The sequence below is a fragment of the Aedes albopictus genome, chromosome 2 (assembly GCF_035046485.1).
Source record: "Aedes albopictus strain Foshan chromosome 2, AalbF5, whole genome shotgun sequence".
Classification (NCBI taxonomy): domain Eukaryota; kingdom Metazoa; phylum Arthropoda; class Insecta; order Diptera; family Culicidae; genus Aedes; species Aedes albopictus.
Window position 1 is genome coordinate 324,053,016 of NC_085137.1, and position 22,995 is coordinate 324,076,010.

General features: G+C 39.7%; 1 protein-coding gene across 2 annotated transcripts in view; it reads right to left on the reverse strand.

Annotated features, from left to right (window-relative positions):
* The window catches only part of LOC115270379 (LIM/homeobox protein Awh-like), a 189,395-nt gene that overhangs the window by 56,685 nt on the left and 109,715 nt on the right, over nucleotides 1-22,995 (reverse strand). For both annotated transcript variants that reach the window (XM_029879923.2, XM_062848848.1), the window contains exon 2: nucleotides 19,832-20,013. In XM_029879923.2, coding sequence (XP_029735783.2) covers nucleotides 19,832-20,013 — 182 coding nt within the window. The remainder of the gene's footprint in view (nucleotides 1-19,831; nucleotides 20,014-22,995) is intronic.

Below are 22,995 nucleotides of genomic sequence, written 5' to 3' on the forward strand. Positions count from 1 at the left end.
ATTCGATAACTAATCAGCTAGTCATCGAATTTGTCACTGCTAGCAATAATGCGTCTTTGCATCAGTAGCTTCGTTTCTGTGCTCAATGTTTAAGTGCACGAATATATCGAAATTCTGGCTAAAAAAGCACGTTAAATTAGTATGCGGCTTCTGATTTAATGTACTTTCACATTTACCTTATGATTCCATATTTCCCACGCGCCTCAGTGAACATGTCATGTTGTGAGTGCAAATTTAGCAATTTGTGATGAAAATGTACGCCATGTTGCATTGATTGGATACATTTCGGCAGCCAATTCAATGCTCCCATAGAAAGCTGAAAATGGATCATATTAAATTGAAAATCCTGCACATCGAAGAAGTTATGTACGCACTGCTTTCTCAATAAATTTATCAAAATATAATGTATGAAGATTAATAAATTTGAAATTTGCAACAATTATGCATGACAGTTATGTAATTTTTAAATGTTCATCTAGACAACATAGCATTTAGACTTTAAGGAAAATGTAAACCTAATAATATAAATCCGACACCAAGTCCACAGACAAACCGACGTAACACTCTGATAATTCCCATCGTGCAACGATTTAACGGTCTATTTAAAAAAAAAGAACTGATAGTTGGCAACATGTTTCCGTACCTATGATTTGAATCGAAAAATGTTCGAAGTGTTACGTCTATTTGTCTGCGCAAAGCTATTTTCTCCTAGTTTACCCCAGGCCTTTTAAACTTCTTGCATATTGTGCAAAAAGACAGGACAAGTAATGATTTCGGTTCAAAATTACTCCAGATGGCAAAGGAAAAAAGTGTCACACTCAAAACAATGAAAGAGACAATTTAGTATTTTTATTGAAATAATAATTAAACGATTACCGACATGCAAATCACCAGAATTTTCCAAAATTGTCCCGTTTGCAATGTACAAAAATCCGACATGAATATGTACGCCATGGTCATCAATGTTTTTGAGCCCGTTTGTCGCGAAGCTAGGTCGTTCCACGTCGTCGGGCGTCGTTATCAAAGTTAACCAATAAAAACAAAGCCACGTCATTGGCCACATCATCCAGGTCGTCGTCACCTTCATAGCGGGTTAAGTTGTCGTATGACGGATTGCTTCCTGCTGGCTTTGTACTTATGTTAAAGACACATACACGCCACCTCAAGGCTTCATCCGGGTCACATATGCTCTAGGATGGCCACTGGATGACTCCTCTTCCAGATGCAGCAAATGGTGTTCCTTGGAGGGGCTCTTTTTTTCACAGGACGACCAACATTCGTTGTGCGTTTCACTGCAAGCGAAAAGTACATAGTTCAATGTATCAAAGATTTAGAGATTCATAATAGATTGTAAGCACTTACCTGCAGCAGTTTTGGTATATTTTGGCAGTAAGGTCGCAAAACCTTTTTACCATACTTTTCACAGTTTGCAGCCCTCCTGTCAAAAGTTTTCGTTGTGTTCTAAATTAGTTCCAAGTGTAAATGATTATAACAGACAACATAAATGTTTTGGTTTTAATTTGGTTGTAAATGAGATTGGTTGAAACAAGTAGGTATATCTCAGTTATAAATTGATACCGCAAGTTTCGACTATTGATGACGTTTATGTTGATCTCGTTAGCAGTTACAAACATGTTATAACTAAGTGTGGCATGAATTGCAGGTTTTTATTAGGTTCTAATATTGTTTCATATGTTTTTATATTTAGAACTCGAATCAAAACATCCGAAATTACATTATAATAACTCGTTGTTTCATGCAAACTCATTTGCAACTTGTTTGCAACGACGATCACTTCTACTTATGTTGCAGGTGCTACTTGGGATGTTCTGTTAGATCAATAACAACTTAATAACAGGAAATTTGTGAACCAATAACAAGTTCATCACATATTTGTACATTTTCTATCATAGAATAATAACTAAACTTGTTTTACAACAAAATATGTTATTGAAATGTTGTCTTGTGGATATATCACAATAACTTGAACATAACAAAATAAGATTGCCCAGCAACGTGTTATTAAAAAGATATATTTTGATAAGTTAACAATAACAAATTATGATATACAAACAGGCTGTTTGATTCTGTTGTTATCAATTTGCTATTCTGCTTTGCTCGGGTAAAGAAAAATCCTTAACCTTGCAGGAATTGGCCACCGCTAGCAGCACCACGCTGATTTGTGTATAGAATAGATTTTGTTCCAATATACAAAATACAGCAGCGGACTGCTGAAAAGTGAAGTAATGCTTTGAGAATATAATGTTATTATTTTCAATTTCAATTTTCATAATTTGATATTTCATAAATTTCAAATTCATCTGTTATGTGATAGTTATTTATAAAAGATAGTTGGTATACATTTGCTGAGGGCACCTCTGACCGAAAGAGACGTAACGTCGAAATTTGGATAACGCCTGAATGATGTTTAATGAGAGCTTTTAAATATATTTTAACTTTCTCAACGAGCTACCGGTTCCGAATTCGTCCATCCCGCAAAATCCACGTTCCACGGCAGAACAACTATCATTTAGATTTCATTTCACGCCGATTTAATAAAAAGTTGTTCAAAGCATTGCTATTTACAGGGTGCGGCAGGAAAAAATGCGAAAAGTTCAAGGCACTATTACACGCTAAATATGGGATATATATGACTATTTTTTCTTGGCAGTGTATCAGTCCATGTCTATATTCTAGCACTGAAAAATAAAAATGAACATATTTGATGTTTAACATGTGATAATGTAGGCCTAATAAGCGGATATCAATAAACTGCGCGCCCAATGGTCATTAAACAAAATGACTATAACCAGAGCCGGATTTACAAATGTGGGGGCCTGGGGCCATAGTGTTGTGGGGGCCCTCTTTCTAAAGGATATATGTTTGCTTGTAATGTATAGAATGGAAAAAAATCGTGAAAAAAACAAACTCAATGTACTATTGTCGTTGTGGAAGATTTTGAATTATATTACAAAAAAAATTTACCCATTCATAATCATAAGTAATGTTCAGATCTGATTCTAGTGTTAAAACAATGATACAATAAATGACAAGTAAAAAACGTTTTTTTTTCGTGAGTTTGCTCGTGGCATAAACACAGACAGAAAGACAGAGACATTTGAAGAAGAATTTATAGCAGAGATCTTCGAGAATGTTTGAGTTACTTTATAATGCAATCGCAGAGGTAGTTTTTGCGCAAGTTTCAAAAATAATTTCTAGCGCAATCCTTAGTTAGAAAAGTTTTTAGTGATGTCCCAAAAGAATTTCCGACAAAATTCTGAAATCAACTTCTGGTAAAACTTTATGGAAGTTTTATAGAGCTATCAAAAAAGGAAATTCTTTTATATTTACTATATTCTAATATAGTCATAATATTGTAACTATTTATGAACTTTTAGCGACAATCTGTAGTGAGTTCTTGATGGAGCTTCTGACCTCAATTTATGTACTTCTTTTTGATATTTTGAGAAATTTCTACAAAATTTTTGGTGGAGATCTAAGACGATTTTAAACCGAATAAAAAAAAACCGAACCTTTTAAATTTTTTTATCATCTATTAATATTTTTCCACAAATTTCTTCTGCAATTTCCTATGAGTTTTGTCAGATTAATTACATCCCTATTTCAGAAATCAAATCTCTTAAGAACTGAAGAAATACAGACCGAAACTCTTCGAAATAATCCTTTTATGCGGATTATTTCGAAGAGTTTTGGTCTGTGTTTCTTGAGCTTGCTAGAGTTTCTCTAGTACAGAAATACTTAAACACGAATATTCAGCAGGAACTTTCTGGCTTCCCATTCTATACAGTTTTGAAAATTTTACAGAACTCAGACGAAGATTTTTACCAGGACTGTTGTTAAACATCTTGTGCAATTGCATAAGACTGATTTTTTTTATTCCAATGAATTATTGTTATCAAGTTTTAGAGGAAGATTGTGTAAGCCACAGGACAATTAGCTATAATCTTTTCAATTAGACCGAAACAAATTTCATTCTCTTTTGCCACAGTGCTCATTGATCCGTCAAGAGGGCGGATGACAAATAATAAATGTATATGATGAAAATTAACTTATCGGATTTGTTAAAAAAAACATGACGGCTTGAATTTTATCTTAAAGTTTCAAAATTTCTTAAACAATTTATTTGTGATCCCCCTCCTTGAAATGTTGAAATACGACCAAAATTTTCCGAAGGATGAAGTAACATTGGAAAAAAACGAAATTTTTGTCAACCTTAAAACCACAACATGTTATGTACATCCTTCCAAAATTTTATTGTTTTACATTTTCGGGAAGTAAGATTTTGTGGGGCCCCTAAAATGTGGGGGCCCGGGGCCATGGCCCCCCTGCCCCCTCCCCTTCCCCCCGTGAATCCGGCCCTGACTATAACAGTAACAAAATTAGCTCAAATTCGATGAACAACCAGACCACACTGATCCAGAGCCATGTAGTTTCACATACCAGATGGAATAAGTACATACATATATTTGATGATATTGTCGAGAAAATCAAAAGTTTTGTTTTATCAGATGCGAAATTTAGCGACCTGTGTGATTTTCTGCGGTTTGAAAATTCTGGTTGTCTTCATCTTCAGGCGCCGGCCTGTAAAGGTTAGTGACCAAAATGGGAATTTTTTTAATTAACTTTTCAGAAAACTAGCCTATTATAGATCATGGAACGTTGAAACATAGATTGGTTAATTTCAAATGGACGAAAACGAGGTTTGAAGTTGAAAAACACTTTCGCATTTTTTCCTGCCGCATACTGTATATAGGTATTTCTGGTCATACAGTGGTTTTTCGATTTTGTCACGGTTCTATTTTATCACGCTCCATTAAATCACTCTCGATTCTAGCACGGTGTTTTTTTCGATTATATCACGTTATGATGATCGAGAGAAAGCACATATTCCAATCAAGGCAAGACAAATGAATCGTCATGGAGTATGATATTTTCACATTAGTAGAGTAAGACGGATCAAAAGTTCACACCTAACAGTCTCCACAACATAACTATTGAACGAAAAGTAGATAATATCGTTTATTTTTTGTTTTTCGATTATTTTATAAATGTTTCCTCACCTATAAATTAAGATTTTTTTCTGTCTGACGCTGGACAAAAAAGTTATCAAAAGAGATACATTTTGAACAAAACGCATACAAAAATCAAATATCCTGCAAATTTATTATATGTACATAGTATGTTGATGATATATAACTGCAAACTTATCACAAAATTGCTTCAAAATTGTGTAATCACATTGATGATCTCGATTCAGAAATGTGCGAACTTTTCATATGGTTATGTATGATAAGAGTATTCTTTATTTTTTATTTGGAGCATGATAAAGCTTAATTATCGGATGCCGCCTTTTAACGCTTTCCAAATATCCACCAAATAAACAGAATGTATACATACTATAGTGCAAGCTGAAATTTTAACTGAATCAAAATTTCAGCTTTACACAGCATAAAGCTTGCCAGATATATGTATAGGAAGTTTCAGATCTCGTTTCCAGATCGAATTCGGTCTGAATTTAGTTATTTTTGACAAAACTATTACGGTCCTATCTAGGCTAGCTTAGGATTAGCGCAACATCACTCTATAATTCAGAATCAACGGTTGATCAAATTTATATATTACGCGTATTTTCTTGAAATGCTGCCTAGATATATAACAATTCATGCAGCGTGTTGAAAAATTATGCTTTTTAAAGCACGAGTAGCACAATTATACTATACATCGGGGCTTTTCGAGTTTAATGAGTATGATGAGAGCTGTGAAAATCAAGTGTTGAGTTGCAAACATATAACATTTTTAACGATACATACGTTTAAATGTTAAATCAAGCAAACCAAACCGTCATCTTTTCCCAAAATCTTACCGTGGAAACACCGGCTGTGGATCAAATGATTGCATTTGATTCATTATGAACCGAAATGAGTTGCATTATAAACAATTATGCACTTGATTGTTATTATGCGTAGAAGGAGAGTGTTGGGTTGCAAGCATAAAATGTATGTATATAGTTTCTAGTTAAAAAATCATTATAAGAATAATAATAGTTATAATAATAATAATAAGACACATTCCACGCGTTACGTTTTGCGCGAGGATCAAACTTTTGCTTCCAAAAATTTTAATGTTATTAAATACATGCTGATCAGCATATCAAACGATTAGTTTTGAATAGAAGATTCATTTTATGCATTCTGATTGAGAATTGTACCTTTGTACTTCGGAAGAAATCAAGAAATACAGCGTAACGGGACACCATCGCAAAAAATGAGGAATTTTGACCGAACGCCAAGGAATTTGCTAATTTCTATAATCAGTTTTCAAAGTTTCAGGTACTATTAGAAGAGTATAAGTAATAATCTTCATTTTGGTGCAAAAAGAATCCAAATCGACACCAAGAGCCCGGAAATTTCGTTCAATGAAGTTCAAAAACCGCGGTGTAGAAGTGCGTGGAATGTGTCATAAGCATATAGGCATAAGACTTCCATTACTGTGTTTGATGTTTTGTTCGGTTTTTGTAAGCGTTTTTTGGTATGTTAGTGTCTGCCGATTAAAAAATACGTTAGAAAAAAAATGTTTCAATTATATCACGCTCCAATATATCACGCGATTTTTTTTTCATTCGTGATATAATCGAAAAAGTACTGTATCATATTTTGAAACAAAACTAACAGAGTAAATTACATAGGGTATCGCGCCACTTGGGCGGTGGCTTCTATATTCGTCTGTTTTCCACTATCGATAGGTATTGGAGACTACTCTCAACCTTACAAAATCATTGCCCAAAATGGTATAGGGAATCACGCCACTTGGGCGGTGGCTTCTATATTCGTCTGATTTTCACTATAACTCAGTCAATTTTGAACCAATTGACTTGAAATGTTGTACACGAGTAGATACTATATCTATCTCATCACATTCCAAAAGTTGTGTCAATTGGTTCAAATTTGACTGAGTTATAGTGAAAATCAGACGAATATAGAAGCCACCGCCCAAGTGGCGCGATTCCCTATACCATTTTGGGCAATGATTTTGTAAGGTTGAGAGTAGTCTCCAATACCTATCGATTTAAACACATATTGTGCCAAACAAATCTGTTTGAGACAGTGGTTTTCAGATTTTTTTTTCTTATTTCCATATCTTGGCTCTTCTATGTTCAATAAACTGATTTTTTGGACTAACTATCAAAGGCTTTACAAACTGTATATTTTCTGATTATTTGAACTAAAAAGCATCAGTGTGATTTGTACAATTAAGTAAAATCAATGATTAGGTGTTTCCGATCGTTATATTGTCTCCGTATAGCAACATTCCACGGGTACTCCAATCACACTCACTCGGCGCAAGTGAGGGTGGCCAAAACACGGCCATAACATTGGCGATAATTCGATCTCGTTGTAATATGCAAATCGCGCGCTCCGCAGAAGCAAAACAATTCACCAGCAACAGGCGGGCAGCGCCAAAAACAACATGAAACAGATTTACACTTTCTTGTACAAGAAGTTCTGAGGCTTGTTTTTCGCGAATGTTAACCGCTGCCGTAGTCGTCGTCGTCGTCGTTGTCTTCCGCCGTCAACATACCATGGCAGCAAACAGAGCAGCACCCGTTTGGCCACTGGAAGTTCCCTGTCAAACAAATATCCCTTTGGAATCCGCGCGACACACTTGATCGTCGTCGGCGCTGCGCTGCATTGGGCAGACTGGAGAATGCCAGTAGGTAAGTGACGACTGTGGTGGCTGGCTAGTTGGGCTGCGCGTGTGGAACCACGTTTTGCTCAATTAAAATTAAATAAATAACAAATGGAATAAATAACACGACCAGCCTGCGCGCGACTCGTACGACAACAAGGTTCGCTGAATAGCAACAATAACGAAACCGAGCTCCGCGGGTAAAAGTCAGCAACTTATTGAACTCGCAGCAGGGGTTGGTAACATGTTGGAAAGAAGAAATTGCTTACGATGTTTTGCGACAAAATTTATAATTAAATCCGAAATGAAGCGAAAAGAACTTAGCGTGAAGAAGAATCCACCATTCACGGTTTAGTTGAGATTTCCGAGTTGTATGGGATGATGGCAAACCGGTCTATGTGGAAGCTTACTCACGTTTCGATAGCCCTAATTGAAACTTCTGATTCATACAAAACTTGGTTCTGAACAAAGTCAAAAGCATTGCATCGTCCGAAATTAATCATTTGAGCATCCAGCACGACGTTGTTGCATCACTAAGGCGTCATCGTCCTTGAAAATATAAATCCACAGTGCTTGCATGATAAATGCTCCCAGAAGAAACACGATACCATCGCTTATCACGGACTAATCTACATGAATCGAGGAACGCTGCAGAAAAAAGAACAACCAACCTGCAGCAAACAAAACAGCGCCATGTTCACCGGTGGGGAACACACCAATCCTTGTCGTCGCATAATAAATCATAACTCCATTACACGAGATATGAAACACATTTATCACTCCCAATGTACACCATTTAGCTGGTTTAAGAGACGTATTGCAAGATGAGAATATGAGAGTAATCTTTTGTGGTTAGATTTTTGCAAACTACGATCGTATACAAAATTCATATGATAGGTATCCCACAAATATTTAGATTCCTATGATAATTTACTCACTGATAATAACACTGATCAACAAAATCGAATGAAAATCTGGGTAGCATAACTTTTGGAGCTAGAGCATCGATAGTCTAGCGTTGGCGGTCCCAATAACAGCTTTTACATTATGCTATAGCTACTTCCCGTAGGTTATTTAGAGACATCCATAAAACACGTCCTTCGTGTCATCTGGTTTATAGTTTGTAGGCCCCCTTTTCCTTGATCAAGCTGTAGTTGAAGAATTTGCCAGCTAACATTTGACCTGTTCAGTCCAGCTTCAGCGTCGTCTTGCACCATTCAGATTGAACCAGTGTCGCGAAGCATCAGCGTACAAGTCACAAAAAAGCTGATAAACACCAAGCTTGTATCACCCTGTCTCTGCGGTTTCTGATTCGCTCTCTCTACAGTCGCTAACACCAGAAAGACAGAATCCCATCATAGTCACCCGGTCACCCTTGTTTTGCTACAATCATCCTGACTTGGATACGGATCATGTGAGTGTCATGACTCTCTCCGTCGCCTCAAGCAGATGCACGCGCAACAGCATGTAAAACTATGCATGTGTATTATCACAAGCACGGTACTACGTCATAAATCCTATTCGTTTTGCATAGCTCGGTTTAAACGCACACATTGAGCGCACCACGCAGTTCGCCCTGGCTACGGCAAACGCTCTCACTTCGCCCGTTATGCATCGTTGCTGAGAGGGATTGATTCTCTCGCAACCCGCCTGAAGCATACTCAGCAACTGCTATCGCTGCAAAGGTGCGAAGGGTGAAACCCACAACATGTTTGTCGCTCCAGGCGTGACACGTTAGCTGGTTCGTATCACCTTGGGAAGGGTGACTCCAGAAAGCGGTTCAAGTGATTGTCTCGTGATGGTCGCGATTATTCGCAAGACTGGATTGAACCTTCTAGGAGCCAATATGAGCTCCTTACATACACCACGTTAAGGTCAAAATCTCCGCTCCATTTATATTTTCAAAATTGTGTATAGATAAAAGTGAGGGTTGAGTCAATGATGTCCAAAAATAAGCCCACTTAGTTCATTTACAGAGGTCTCCTGTTAACCTAGTGGTTAAGGCTATGGTTCCCCAAACCGGAGACGGCGGGTTCGATTCCCGTTCCGGTCGGGGAGATTTTCTCAATTCCCTGGACATAGTGTATCTTTGACTAGCCACACAATGTACAAATTCATGCAATGGCAGGCAAAGAAAGCCTTTCAATTAACAACAGTGGCTCTAAGAACACTAAGTTGAAGCGAGACAGGCCAAGTCCCAGTGGGGACGTAGAGCCACAAAGAAGAAGAAGAAGAAGTTCATATACAGTTCTTTAGAAAAAACGCGATACTTTCGTCACATGGTCCCAAAGTATTAAGAACGTAAGCGATACCAAACGCCGAAGTCAGATCAGTGTAAATGGAATCGGTTTAATAAACGCGCTTCGACATGCTCTCGATGATATAGCAGAATACCAGTCTTCTGAAATTACTTAGCGAGTACCATGACTTTCCAGCTTAAGCCGACTGCTACCTTCAGCATGCCTCTAATCCAGTGATTCCGAAAGCCACTTCGTCCGCTAGTTGACTGGCCTTAAACGTAATCACGCCTCTATCAAATCTTGAGTGGTTACTTTTGCTCTGCCCTGCCCTCCTTTAGAGGCAATTGGATGGACTTTATTGGGATGTTCGTTCAAAACGATTTCCCTTGCATCCTCAACAGTAATAATTCTTTCCTCAAGCACGCAAAGTAGCATTAGTAAAAGTAGGTCCTCGGCAGGTACTTGGATATCCACTGAGCCTACAGTTTTTCCGCCAGTCGCAGTGGCCGAGGACTTCGTCCTCTCCCGTCAGCGCTTTCTCCGCTCCTGGTTTCAAGTCAGTGTACGTTAGCACCCGAAAGTTGCTGAGGTCTTAGACCTCCGCTATGGCCCATGATCCGCCAGAAACACATCGTCGGTAATCGTCCACCCGCCATTCGGATTAGTTCTGCCTTCACAAAGCGAATCAATCGCTTCCAAACCTCTGAGGTGCGTTGGATAGGTGGAAAATCCAGCATGAACTCGTCTCTCCATTTGGCTTCGATCCGTTGCAAGATCATCTTGATTGCATACTTGGAAGCCTAGGCCGTTGTCCGTGTAGAATTCGAGCGACTTTCCCTCGCCGTATAAATATCAGATACGCTTGAGTCGTCAGGCTGTGAGCGACTTCGAGGTAGACAGCCTTTGCTGTCACGCAGGTGAACAAGCGTATGCCAGCTTCTCCAACTTGCAGCTGACCGTAACAGTTAGCGACCCACAACAGTTCGCGCCGGCATGGCTGAATTGTTGCAGATGCAGTGTTACGCACGCCTCTGGAGCCATCTTCTAGTTCTCTCCAGATTTTCTTCATCTCCACTCGCAGGTTCTGTGTGTAAAAGCGCTAGGGAATTTTATTGACTGTGGTCTCCATGTTTCCGTGAGCTGCTTGCTTATGATAATGTACGAGAATGCTGAAGCATGTCGGTTATGGGATGCTTTTTCGGAAACAAATGGCTAGGAACCACAGCTCAAATGGTAGCGACAATCTGTAGATCGGCTCCAGAGGCACGTACTTCTCCATTTGAAAAATTTGTGTCCCAGCTGGTTGCGATGATACTTACGCCGCTAAGCCTTCTATCCGTAATACACTCTTGACGTTCAGGAACAGGCCTAAGCTGTACAAGCTGCAGATATTCTTCACTTTTTGTTGCTGCTGGTTCTTCTTCAGCGTGTAGATTTCATCAGCTAAGTAATCAGCTTGAACCAATCTCCAGAGATTCGCCTCCACTTTTTGGTACTCCTCTCACTTCAGCGACACTAACTTCCTTAAGATATTCTTCTTTACTACATTTGCAGTAAACCTTGATTTACACCCGATCTCGCTTCCTCCTTCAGATTGTGCAAACCGGTAGACGTACGCTATAACCTTCCACTTCGAAAACCGCAGTGGATCCACCATCGGCTCCACCAGTCCTGCGTATGCCTCTTGTGCCGCGCATTTCGAAGCACTCCATGTCCTCACTGATAAGAATGCTGATAGGCACCATACCAGTAATGACGCAGAGAGTGTCGTGTGACACGGTACGGCACGCGCTCGCAACCCTCAGTCACATAAGCCTGTAAATACTTTCCAGCTTCCGTCGGTAGCATTCAGTACTTAGCGCGGTGCCCCACGCCGGGCCGCCATACCTAAGTATGGACGTAGCAACACTAGCCAGAAGCTTGCGCTTACTGGCGTACACCGCAGAACTATTGGACATCATCCGGGACAGTGCCGCAATAGCTGTGGAGGCTCTAGCTTATCGTAAGCTAGATAAGCTTATCGTCGATCATCACGCCCAAGTGTTTGACGGAGCGCTTTGACAGGATAGTGCACTCTCCTACACTGATCTCCGTCTGCTGATCCGACTTCCGGTTATTAACAACCGTCACCTCTGTCTTGTGGAAAGCCAGCTCCAGTTTCCTGGACCGCATCCACGCCTCCACAACCTTGATCGAGTGGTCGGTAGTCAACTTCACCTCCTCGATCGTTTCACCGTAGACTTCGAGCGTAATGTCGTCGGCAAATCCGACAATCTCCACTTTCACTGGGTACTCTAACCTCAACACCTCGTCGTACATGACATTCCATAACACCGGACCCAGGATGGAATCTTGCGGGACTCCTGAGGTTATGTGAAAGCACTTCCAACCCACCTCCGTGTCGTAAACTAGTACACGATTCTGAAAGTAACTACCGAGAATCTTGTACAGGTACTCCGGTATCCCCAGACGCAAGAGCGCATCGGCAATAGCAGACGAGCTGGCGCTATTAAACGCATTCCTTACATCCAGAGTCATTACCGCGCAGAAGCGAATTCTCCTCCTCTTAGGCTCGAGTGTTTTCTCGGCGTTTTTTGTAACCGACAAGATAGCGTCTACGATGGACCTCCCCTTCCGGAAGCCGTACTGGTTGCTCGAAAGACCATTTTCGCCCTCAGTGAACCTCAACATTCTATTGAGGATGATCTTTTGGAGCACCTTCCCCGCCGTGTCAATCAAGCATATTCAAGCGGCATCTATATGCCGACGGGTCTCCGGATGGTTTCCCCGCCTTTGGCAATAGTACCAGGCTCTGCCTCTTCCAAGCTTCTGGGAAAACTCCCTCGTCCAGCCATTTCTGCATAGCAGACCTGAACATCTCGGGAGCCTCTGCAATAGCTACTTTTAAGGCCAGGTTCGGAACTCCGTCCGGACCTGGGGCCTTACCTACGCTAAGGGACTTAGCTATCCCCGCAAGTTCCACATCGGTGACCCTCTCCTCATCGCCAGCCCCAGTCCCCGGCTGTCCTACGAAAGGAGGCCAAGGACTAGGATCATGACGCGGAAAAAGTCCTCCAATGATCCCCTCCAACATCTCTGGAGATTGCTCTGTAGGAGCCATCACACCTCTCGTTTTGGCCATAACGATCCTGTAGGCGTCACCCCACGGGTTCGTATTGGCACTCTGATAGAGACCCTCAAAGCAGGCCTTTTTGCTTGCTCTTATCTCGGTCTTGAGCGCGGCTTTTGCAGCGGCGAACACCACCCGCCGTTCGTTTCGCTCTTCCGCTCTTCGCATTTCAAACTCCTATCATATTGATTTGTGTTACAAACATGGTGCCATATGCAGTATTCAGGACAAACACCATTCATGCATCGAATGTAGCATGAATGTAGTGTGTGACGATAGTATGTAACATTAGCCATGATGGTAAAAGCATTACGATTGTAGTGGTAAAAAGTACTGTACGGAACACTACCTGAAACCCCCTGGAAGCCATAGAAATGACCCCGGCAGAGGTGGGCACGCTTGCCGTTAATCGATAAACGTATTTCGGATGAACATTTGCTTCTATTCTCACAAAGGTCACTTTAAATTTTCTATCAATCTTGTGGGCTTCGTGGCCGTGCGGTTAGCGGCGCCAGTCGTCTAAGCGTTTCGTAAGCCTCGGAGTGCGGGTTCGATTCCCGCTCCAGTCGGGGAAAACTTTTCGTCAAACGGAAAATTCTCCATTGGGCCACTGGGTGTTATGTGTATTGTCCGTTGTCTCGTGTTAGTATAATGTTCAGTCTGTGCAGCCTCTGGCTGGAGACGGTGTAGTGTCTTTTTTTTTATTGAGGTGGAAAAAGTTCAATTTAACCCAAGTAACCACAAGCATTATATCATTGCACGAATTAGACTGAATATGAACCTTTGCAATGCAAAGTGCAGTAATTCCACACTTCTCATGCAATAATCCTTTAGATTGGCATTATCAATGTATTGATGCATTACATTTTTTTCTTCACATTAGGGTGCATTAAAAGGTGATATACGATAATTCAATAATTCAGCACTGCAAAAACTGGATAAATGCAATGTACAAACTAGCAAAGGTTGCTCTAACAATACAATTATAAAAGCTTGACTCTAATGGTAAACAAATGAAATCAAGTAGAGTGAACAGCTTTACGGTCAACTCTAGCGGTCTTTAACACTTCTGGTTCGACTTCCGACCAACTTATTCCCCGTTTGAACCACCGATCCACGACTTTCTTCAGCAAAACCTTTTTAGAGATGACTTTTTCTCTTAATTTCTGTTGCCTGCTATCGCATGCCAATAATGCTGGAAACCACAATTAGCATATGAGTAGTGTGCGAGGGGTGTTTTAATTTTCCTATATTGAATAAATATATTCTAAAATGCATTATGTATTTTTCAGTGATTTATCAGAATGTAATTACAGGGATTCTATTACATATGCCATAGTCGTTTTCAAGGGGCTAGTCGCTTGGAACATTGTGCCAAGAGGTGCCAAGCACACCGTCTTATACGCTGTGTGGCACACCGAGGCACTCTGAGGCACAATTTTAACACTTGAGTTTGGGTGAAAATACAAGGCAACCATGTGCATTTGACCTGCAAAATGAAAACAAACAGTTGGTTGTCTTGGTAGTTGCCAAGCAAAATCTGAATCATCAAGCAGTGGCACTTTGGGGCACACAGAGGCACAATTCAATACCTGGTGGCACACTAAAAATAATTGGCGCAAGTAAAGATGTGCTCAGCGACTACCCCTTGGTCGTTTTGCACTCTACAGCAATGATTGAGACAGAAGAACAGTTTCCTTTAAATAAAAGAAATTTCTGTTGTTATCACTGCAGCAGAAACAGTCCAAGGCGCCAGCGCGTATGGAACTCATCTAGCGGTCTTTAACACTTCTGGTTCGACTCCCGACCCGGCAACAAAAAAAATGATGGTTAAAATATTCATGTGGGGTGCATTAGTACCGTCGATAACGAAACGGTGCTAAAAATAGATTTTTGTTTTGATTTTTCGTGTTGCACGTATTAAGCATGTGCAAATGCAAATGTACAGCACATGCATTTATGTCACTTTAGCAATGGCTGTCAGCGTGCTGCAATATATGTGGCACTAATTGGATTTTAGTGGGGCCCTTTTCGACTTTAATATTGCTTCAATGAGGTTTTTAAAGTAATGCAGCATTATATACACAATTTTAAATATAAATATATGGCAAAATTGATGCACTTATATACGGCTTCATAGTTACTTGGGAAGTTTCCGAGTCATTGATGAGCAAACACAATTTAACGGTTAAAGGTTAACGAGAACTATCCGTTAACCGTTAAATTGCGTTCGCCTCTCAATAACTCGAAAACCAAAATTTCAAATTGAACTTTTTCAACCTGAATAGTAAAAGGTACACTTTACTTGCAAATTGGATAACATTGATAGTGAACTTGTAAGTGACCTTTGCGGGAATAAAAGCAAATGTTCGTCTTAACGGCAAGCGTGCCCACCACTGACCCCAGAAGCCCCATGAAGCACCTCTGAGACCCCTGAAAATTCCTAAATCTCCCTGAGAGGGCGCTAACACCCCCATTAACGCTCATGAGACATTTGGAAACCCTCTGGAACTCCCTGGTACCCCCTTGAAATGCCCCTACAACCTCCCATTCTGGTTCTGGTTAAATCGCCCTCTTTTTATGCAACGTACGACAATATTTCCTAGCGGAGCTGGCTACTCAATTTTCCCTAGCATTGCTCGTAATCCGTTGCTTGGCAAGAGGTCATCGACCACTCAACGCGAAATTATACACATTACCTTGCAATTACTAACCTATTGCACAGCACATCGGTTCCAAAAATTGTGTAAGGTGTACAAACCAATAATACTTCCCCAGTAAAAAAAAAACCATTAGACATTGTAAAAAACGCATCATCCTTGGGTATCATTCAAAAATTTCAACCACAATTTTCCTGGAACGCAACAAATAAATCTCTTGGAACGCCTCAACCGCTGGCTGTGACAACTGTTCTGCTGGAGATGCCCTGATGCCAGTTGGACAGGAGTGCACAATGCGATACAAGGCGCGATATGTCTTGCTTAATTACAATTTGATATGAGCTTTAATTTTGTCTCCTTTTTGCTGCCGTCCTACTGCAGCAGCGAGCGTCGTGGATGACTTCCGTGGTAGCATCTTGAGCCAGTCAACCAGTTGTCCTGGGTGCACCACAAGTGGCATGAACCCCTTAACGCTTATTCGCGAATCGGACAGGCAGAACAATGATCAGCGTCAACTCTGCGTAAAAAGATACGATGCTTGCTGCTACCCTTTCAGTAGGCAGTGGCACAAATCTGGGTCCCAAACGGACACGGGACTTTGAAGGATGCTGCAGATGCCCTCCGTCGTATCTCGGCTCGGCTCGACTCGGCACGGCACTCGCTGTAGCCTGACGTGAGCGCTGTCCATCAGGTTGCACCTTTGGGTTCCTTATGAATATTTATTTCACCCGTTTCCCGACTGGTTTGGCGGTTTAGCGCTGACTGGGTGTCTGTTGGGTCCCGAGCAAGATTGATGGATTTATTTTTTTATTACTCACGCAACGCGACCAGAGAGTGGAATATTGTTTTATTTATAGAGTTTAATTGATAAATATGATAATTGGTTTCGCTGCACGGGAGCAACCACCACCGCCTTTCTGCTTTTTGATAGAGGCATTCAAGTGGTATTAGGACAAGTTTTTATGGTTTTACAATGGCAATGAAAAACTGAAACCTTGTTCCGGATCACATCATATCATCTACAGAAAAGCAGTTTTTCCACGGTGATAGAATGCGAAGTATTTGCAGACACTGGATTGTCTGAGAGAATTCCGTTGTTCAATTCTCTCATTGGTACAAACTATGTGCTGCAATTGATTTGCTTAAGTGGGATTCAAACCCATGACTCTTGTTTGTATGCGTGTTTGAAAAAGCGTTGCATTTTTGTCTTGACCACTGTAAAGAGCTAGAAAAGAACGTAATTTCGCAAAGAAATCACTGTTCCACATTGCTAGAAGTAATCGATCAAGGTATAAACCTAAACTAAACTTTTTTTATTTTGAACTGAGAAAAAGCATTTCAAGCTTAAAAAACATTTTACCCAACTACCTTGAAGTTGAGAACTACAGGTCTACACTCCTAACAGTCGCCATATCTGTTATACTGAGTAACGTTGTGACATTCAGGGTCGTCCAAACTGTCCAATAATGAAGTTCTTCAAATCTATAAGAATACTTTTATATGTTTCCGCCATGAACAATAGCATTACATAACTACTGAGATCCGTGAAGCTCTTGAAATCTCAAATGTCATTTAGAGACACTATAGGTATATTCCAGGTCACCCAAATTACCTTGGAGTTCAAAACTTCAGGTCTACACTCGTAACAGCAGCCATATCTGTTATACTGAGTAACGCGTTGCATATTTAACCGTGAGTATTAGACTAATCTGAAGTCTACTTGATATTATGATAAAACTTTGGGACATTCAGGGTCATCCAAACTGCCTTATAATGAAGTCCTTCAACTCTAAAAGAATATCAAATAAAATTTAGAGACACTATAGGAATATTCCAGGTCCGCCAAACTATCTTGGAGTTCAGAACTTCAGGTCGACACTCGTAACAGCAGCCATATCTGATAAACTGAGTAACGTTGATAATCAATCGCAATAAATGGACCAATCTGAGGTCTACTATATATTATTATGATTCTTTTGGGCATTAAAGGTCGTCCAAACTGTCCTGAAGTTTAGCTCTTGACAGTAATAGTAGTTATGCTCACAATGAACTGAAACATTTTATGAGTCATTGCAAGATTGTTTAGATATATTCCAATAACTACTTCGGAGACTATTGCTTCAGGTCTAACTTGTGATAATAGCTTTTTCCAGTACGTTTAGTAGTGTTACATCCACTGTATTTACCAAAGCAGTTCAAGGAACAATAGGCGTTGTTATATATTTTTGGGATATAATGAGCCATCCTTACTGTTATGGAGCTTAGTTGATAAAAGCATCAATGTAACTTGAGGTTATTTCGTTTTATATAGTCACGTTACACAACGAAATAGGATCCATGAACCTTTTAACTCTTAAGGGTCACTAAATGATGGATTTGAGATAATTTAGATCATACAAGTTTTCATGGAGTACAAAACTTTATATTTACACTTGCAATGCTAGCCTGCTACACTAAACAATGATACATAATGAATCATATTTCATAGTATTATTCAAAGATTACAACGCATTGTTCTGTACCTTCTTCTTCTTCTTCATGGCTCTACGTCTCCCACTGGGACTTGGCCTGCCTCGTTTCAACTTGGTGTTCTTTGAGCACTTCCACAGTTATTAATTGAAGGGCTTTCTTTGCCTGTCATTGCATGAATTAGTATATTGTGAGGCAAGTATAATGATACACTATGCCCAGGGAGTCGTGAAAATTTTCGCGATTGGAACGGGAATCGAACCCGCCGTCTCCGGATTGGCGATCCATAGCCTTAGCCACTAGGCTAACTGGAGACCCATTCTGTACCATTGGGATATTTAAGGTTGTTCAAACTTTTATGAAACTATTTTTTGAAACCTGCATTCGTTGTAGTCATTATTTGTGCTATAAAAAGTTGCGTTATCTAGTCTAAGCTACCCAGATCCGTGAAGTTCTGTGAAACTCAGAGCCATTACAAAATACCTATGAGATATTTTAGGATTACTAAACTTCCCTTCAACTAAAAATGTCCAGCTAAGGTGAAGATATAACGAATTCCCATCTCGAGCACAAATCTGAAGGCAAATGTGGGACGCGGCCGAGGATAAGGACTGCAGCCTCGAACCAAGTGTTGTGGTGAAGAATTGTTGATTCGGTTTTATTATAATTGTTATTAACGCTAAATAGATAAAATAGATACAATAATTACGGTTGGTAATGTTGTGTAACTCAAAACAGCAAAAAAAAATATTATTGCGGCTGTAGACTCCTTGTTGTATGTTTCCTATATTGCAAGACAGTGTGTACGATTCTGAATATCCCGCAACTAGGTCCTAGTCTATGAATTGTGTTCTGTGAGCTCCAGTAAGCATAATAGATTATACAACATAACTCTATATAGCCAAAACAGAAACTTCAATTTTTGTAGATGCTGGATTTTAAACACTAAGTTTAGATGATCCCAGCCGATCTGGTGATGTCTGTTGAACATTCAGAAGATTTACTAGACATGACCGATATACGATATGTAATCATCGTAGCTTTGTATAATGAAATAAGTTATACCGTCACACCCATAGACTTCAGGATCTAAACTCAAGAACGGAATGGATGTCTCTACTGTTCTGATACTGTTTTTTGAACTTTCAGAAGAGTTACTGGACACGATAGGATACAAATCGTTGCTTTGTATAATGAAAGAGGTTACTGATACATCCGTAGACTTCAGGATCTAAACTCAAGATCAGTTTGGATGACCTAGGACATCGAAACTGATTTGATACTGTCTTTTGAACTTTCAGAAGAATTACTGGACATGGTCGAAATCGTAGCTTTGTATAATGAAAAAAGTTACCGTTACACCCATAGACATCAGGATCTGAACTCAAGAACAGTTTGGAGGACCTAGGATATCCAGAAAAAATATTCTGCACCATATTCTACCCTTTGAATGATGTTGAGCTCCAAAACCACAGAAATACATAGAAAAAACTCAATAATAATGCTTGAAAAAAAAAATCCGGCTTCAAAGGGTTTAATTTCAAACATTATTTGTGATAAATGAAAAAGATCGTCACGTTGATCATTTGTGGTATTCACTACTGTAGCTCCAAATTGCTACTCACTTAGCATAATCCGATCGACAGTAAACTTGTCGATCGCGAAAGTAACAAGATGGTTGTCGTTCCAACAGTGTCAGACAGACGGAACACCGGAGGCAGGAACCGTGCCACGAGCATCCATCAACGTCGAAGAGGTACTTATCAGCTATCGGTTCCCCGCATGCCGTACAGGTTCGCAGCTCAGTCTGAAAAGGAGATCGGAATTGAAAATGAAACGGTATTATTTACTGACAGATATAGTATGAGCTAATAATTCTCGGTTAAACGTAAAAAATAGATCCCTTGTTCTAGAGATCAATTGACAGAAATACTTTCTAGTTCATGCTACCGTAAAACGCTCACTTTCCAATGATACGAACATCTAACAAAAAGAGAAATCCGAGCAACGATCATCATCGTTCAATCTTCCGCATCATCGGGTTCCTTCTCTTTGTATGAACTATAACTATACCTGAACGGATACTCCGTTCCGAACCCACCCTATCGAATTATTGTACAACCCAAAAAATAATAAACTGTCACTTACGCAACAAAAGAGGCGACAGGCAAGGGCAAAGACAATAAATGTGCTTCAATCTCGCCACCAGAAGGGGGCATTTTGTGAACAATCGGAAGATGGGTCGTAGGTATGACGTTGCGTTGTTGGCTGGATGACTTCTAGCTGCCATTGTATCGTACAGCAGTACACTTCAGCTGCTGATATTCGCATACACGTTCTGGGAATTTCGTGGACTAGAGGTGATCAAAATAATATTTATAAATGAAATTTAAAAAAAAATGATTTTTTTAATTTCCTGAACTACATTTATATAACAAAAAAAAAACAATTCATACAAATATTTTTATTTGTCAACAAAAGTTGTTATAAACTAAGTTATATCTTTTCTTTATGATTACAGCAAAGTTTACTCCAGCCCAAGCGTATACGTTATAGGGCACCATCTGCGATTCCCAAACGACTTGGATTTACATTAATCTTCTCTACTTATATAAACTTATATGATCATAGCCATCGCTGGAACCAGAAAGGTTGAAAGCTCTGTTTCCCTTTTTTCCATATTTATTTATTTTTTGTTTTTTTTTTTTCATTTCCATTTATTTGTTCATTCAATTTTAATCCAAATTCATTCCATCCATTCAGTAATACAACATCGGACATACTGTTTCGGCGCACCATCGTGAATCTCTGCTAAACAGCTATTTCACAAACGCTTCGACATCCACATGAAGATGCACAGACGCAGTTAGTTCCATGGTATGCGTGGGCGAGTGATTGCATCATCACTTCAATCAAGTTCAAGTTCAATTTTATATTACATTTTTATATCATTTACAAGAAGAAGCGCCAAATAAAAATCAAAAATATCTCTGGTCTAATATAACAAATCGGATAAACATTCGCAATGACCATCTCTATCAACTCAGACCCAACCAGCTGCAACATGATGACGATCGAATATAGTTGCCACCAGCTCTACCTAGGCACAGGCAATGATCTAGGCAAAACTGTCCAGATTTCGCGCCTCTCCGTTTCACAGCTCACTCCCTCCCGGCTTCCAGAGGGTTTGCCCTCGTGGTTGTTTTACGGTTTGCGGATGTGTCATTCAGAACAAATTTATTATTTATTATCTTGATATTAGGGGTAGGCGGGGCAATATGGACACCCTAAGGTTTTTGCCAACTTTACCTGGCAAGATGTAAAAAAAGTTTAGTTTTTTGATACATGTATTCTTTTAAAGTCTATTTAGCATCTATTGCATAAGAATGCTCACGAAGAAAAATGATTTATCCACTTCAAAAAATGTTTTGAAAAATGTTAGTTTTTCATGACCGTCTTCAAGCATACGGGGCAGAATGGACACCCCCATGGGGCAATATGGACACCATGAGACTTTTACGAATTTCGTACATTATCTACACCTATAAAGTCATTTCATTACAAAACGACTATTATGGATGAATAATACGCCGAAGTAGTTCATTTTTGTTCAGTTAATTTAAATTCAGGCTGTTTTGGATAAAGCTTCGTTTTTGTCAGCATGTACAGCTGTGCCTAGAACAACTATTTTCCACTTCTGTCGTTTTTTGACCAATTTGTTATACCCTATGTCTACTATAGGGAACATTTAATTGAAAATATACTGAAATCGAAGAATTTGGTTGGTTTGTGATTTAGGTTATATTTTTCCCTTGCCGCTTCTTTCAAAAAGGTGAGTGTCCATTTTGCCCCGGCAGCAGAAAATATTTCCAAACTTGATTTTTGATATAATAAAGAAGAAAATATAAACATGTTAAGCATGTAGATACAGCAAAACTACTTGCATGTGTTCTAGAAATATCAGGTTTTAATCAACCTGCAATAAATTAATCACTAAATCTTATTTTAGATGGTGTGAAAATTATAATTTCCATGCACAAAAAACGAAGGACGCAACTTTTTCGTGTAAAATAAAGTATAATTTTAATTTTGAATGTTTCTTTCCTGAAACTACGTTTTAGACAAATGGACTATATTCTCCATTCATTAAAATTTCAAAAAAGTTCGCATATTTCAAAATATTAAGGGTGTCCATTCTGCCCCGGGTGTCCATAATGCCCCGCCTACCCCTAACTACCAACCGTAGCCCATGCGGCTGCAATGGTGGTGGCTGGCAGATTTCCCTCTCGTTCCCTCCCTTCCTCCTTAGCTCCGAAACTCGTGTGAACAATAGGGCGCCCGACCAAGAAGGGTGCCACCATTCACAGGACTACGGCGAAGCCTCTTCCCAAGTGATAGATGGTTTTTGTATTGCCAAACGGTCGTTTTGTTCCACTCCATTACGGTCTCAAGAGGGAAAGTGTGCGCTTCCCGAGAGAGAAATACACTAGCAGAACTACAATAAATACACACGAAGTTGAGTGCGCTCGAGTGCGGTTAGCCCCTTTTTAGCACTGGAACAATTATGATGGGAAAACATATGTTTGACTTTCTGGTCGCGGAAATGTAAGCACTTCTCTTGCCAATGATTTGTGGTGTGAATTCGGATGATATTGAAAATTACTTTGATATATCCTTCGAGAAAGGATTCGTCATTACAAATTATTGTACAGGAAATCAATGAAGATATTCATTTTTCCCGTTTTTGTTTTCGACGCCTAAATTCCAAAGTATTGGGAGATCCCGGGAT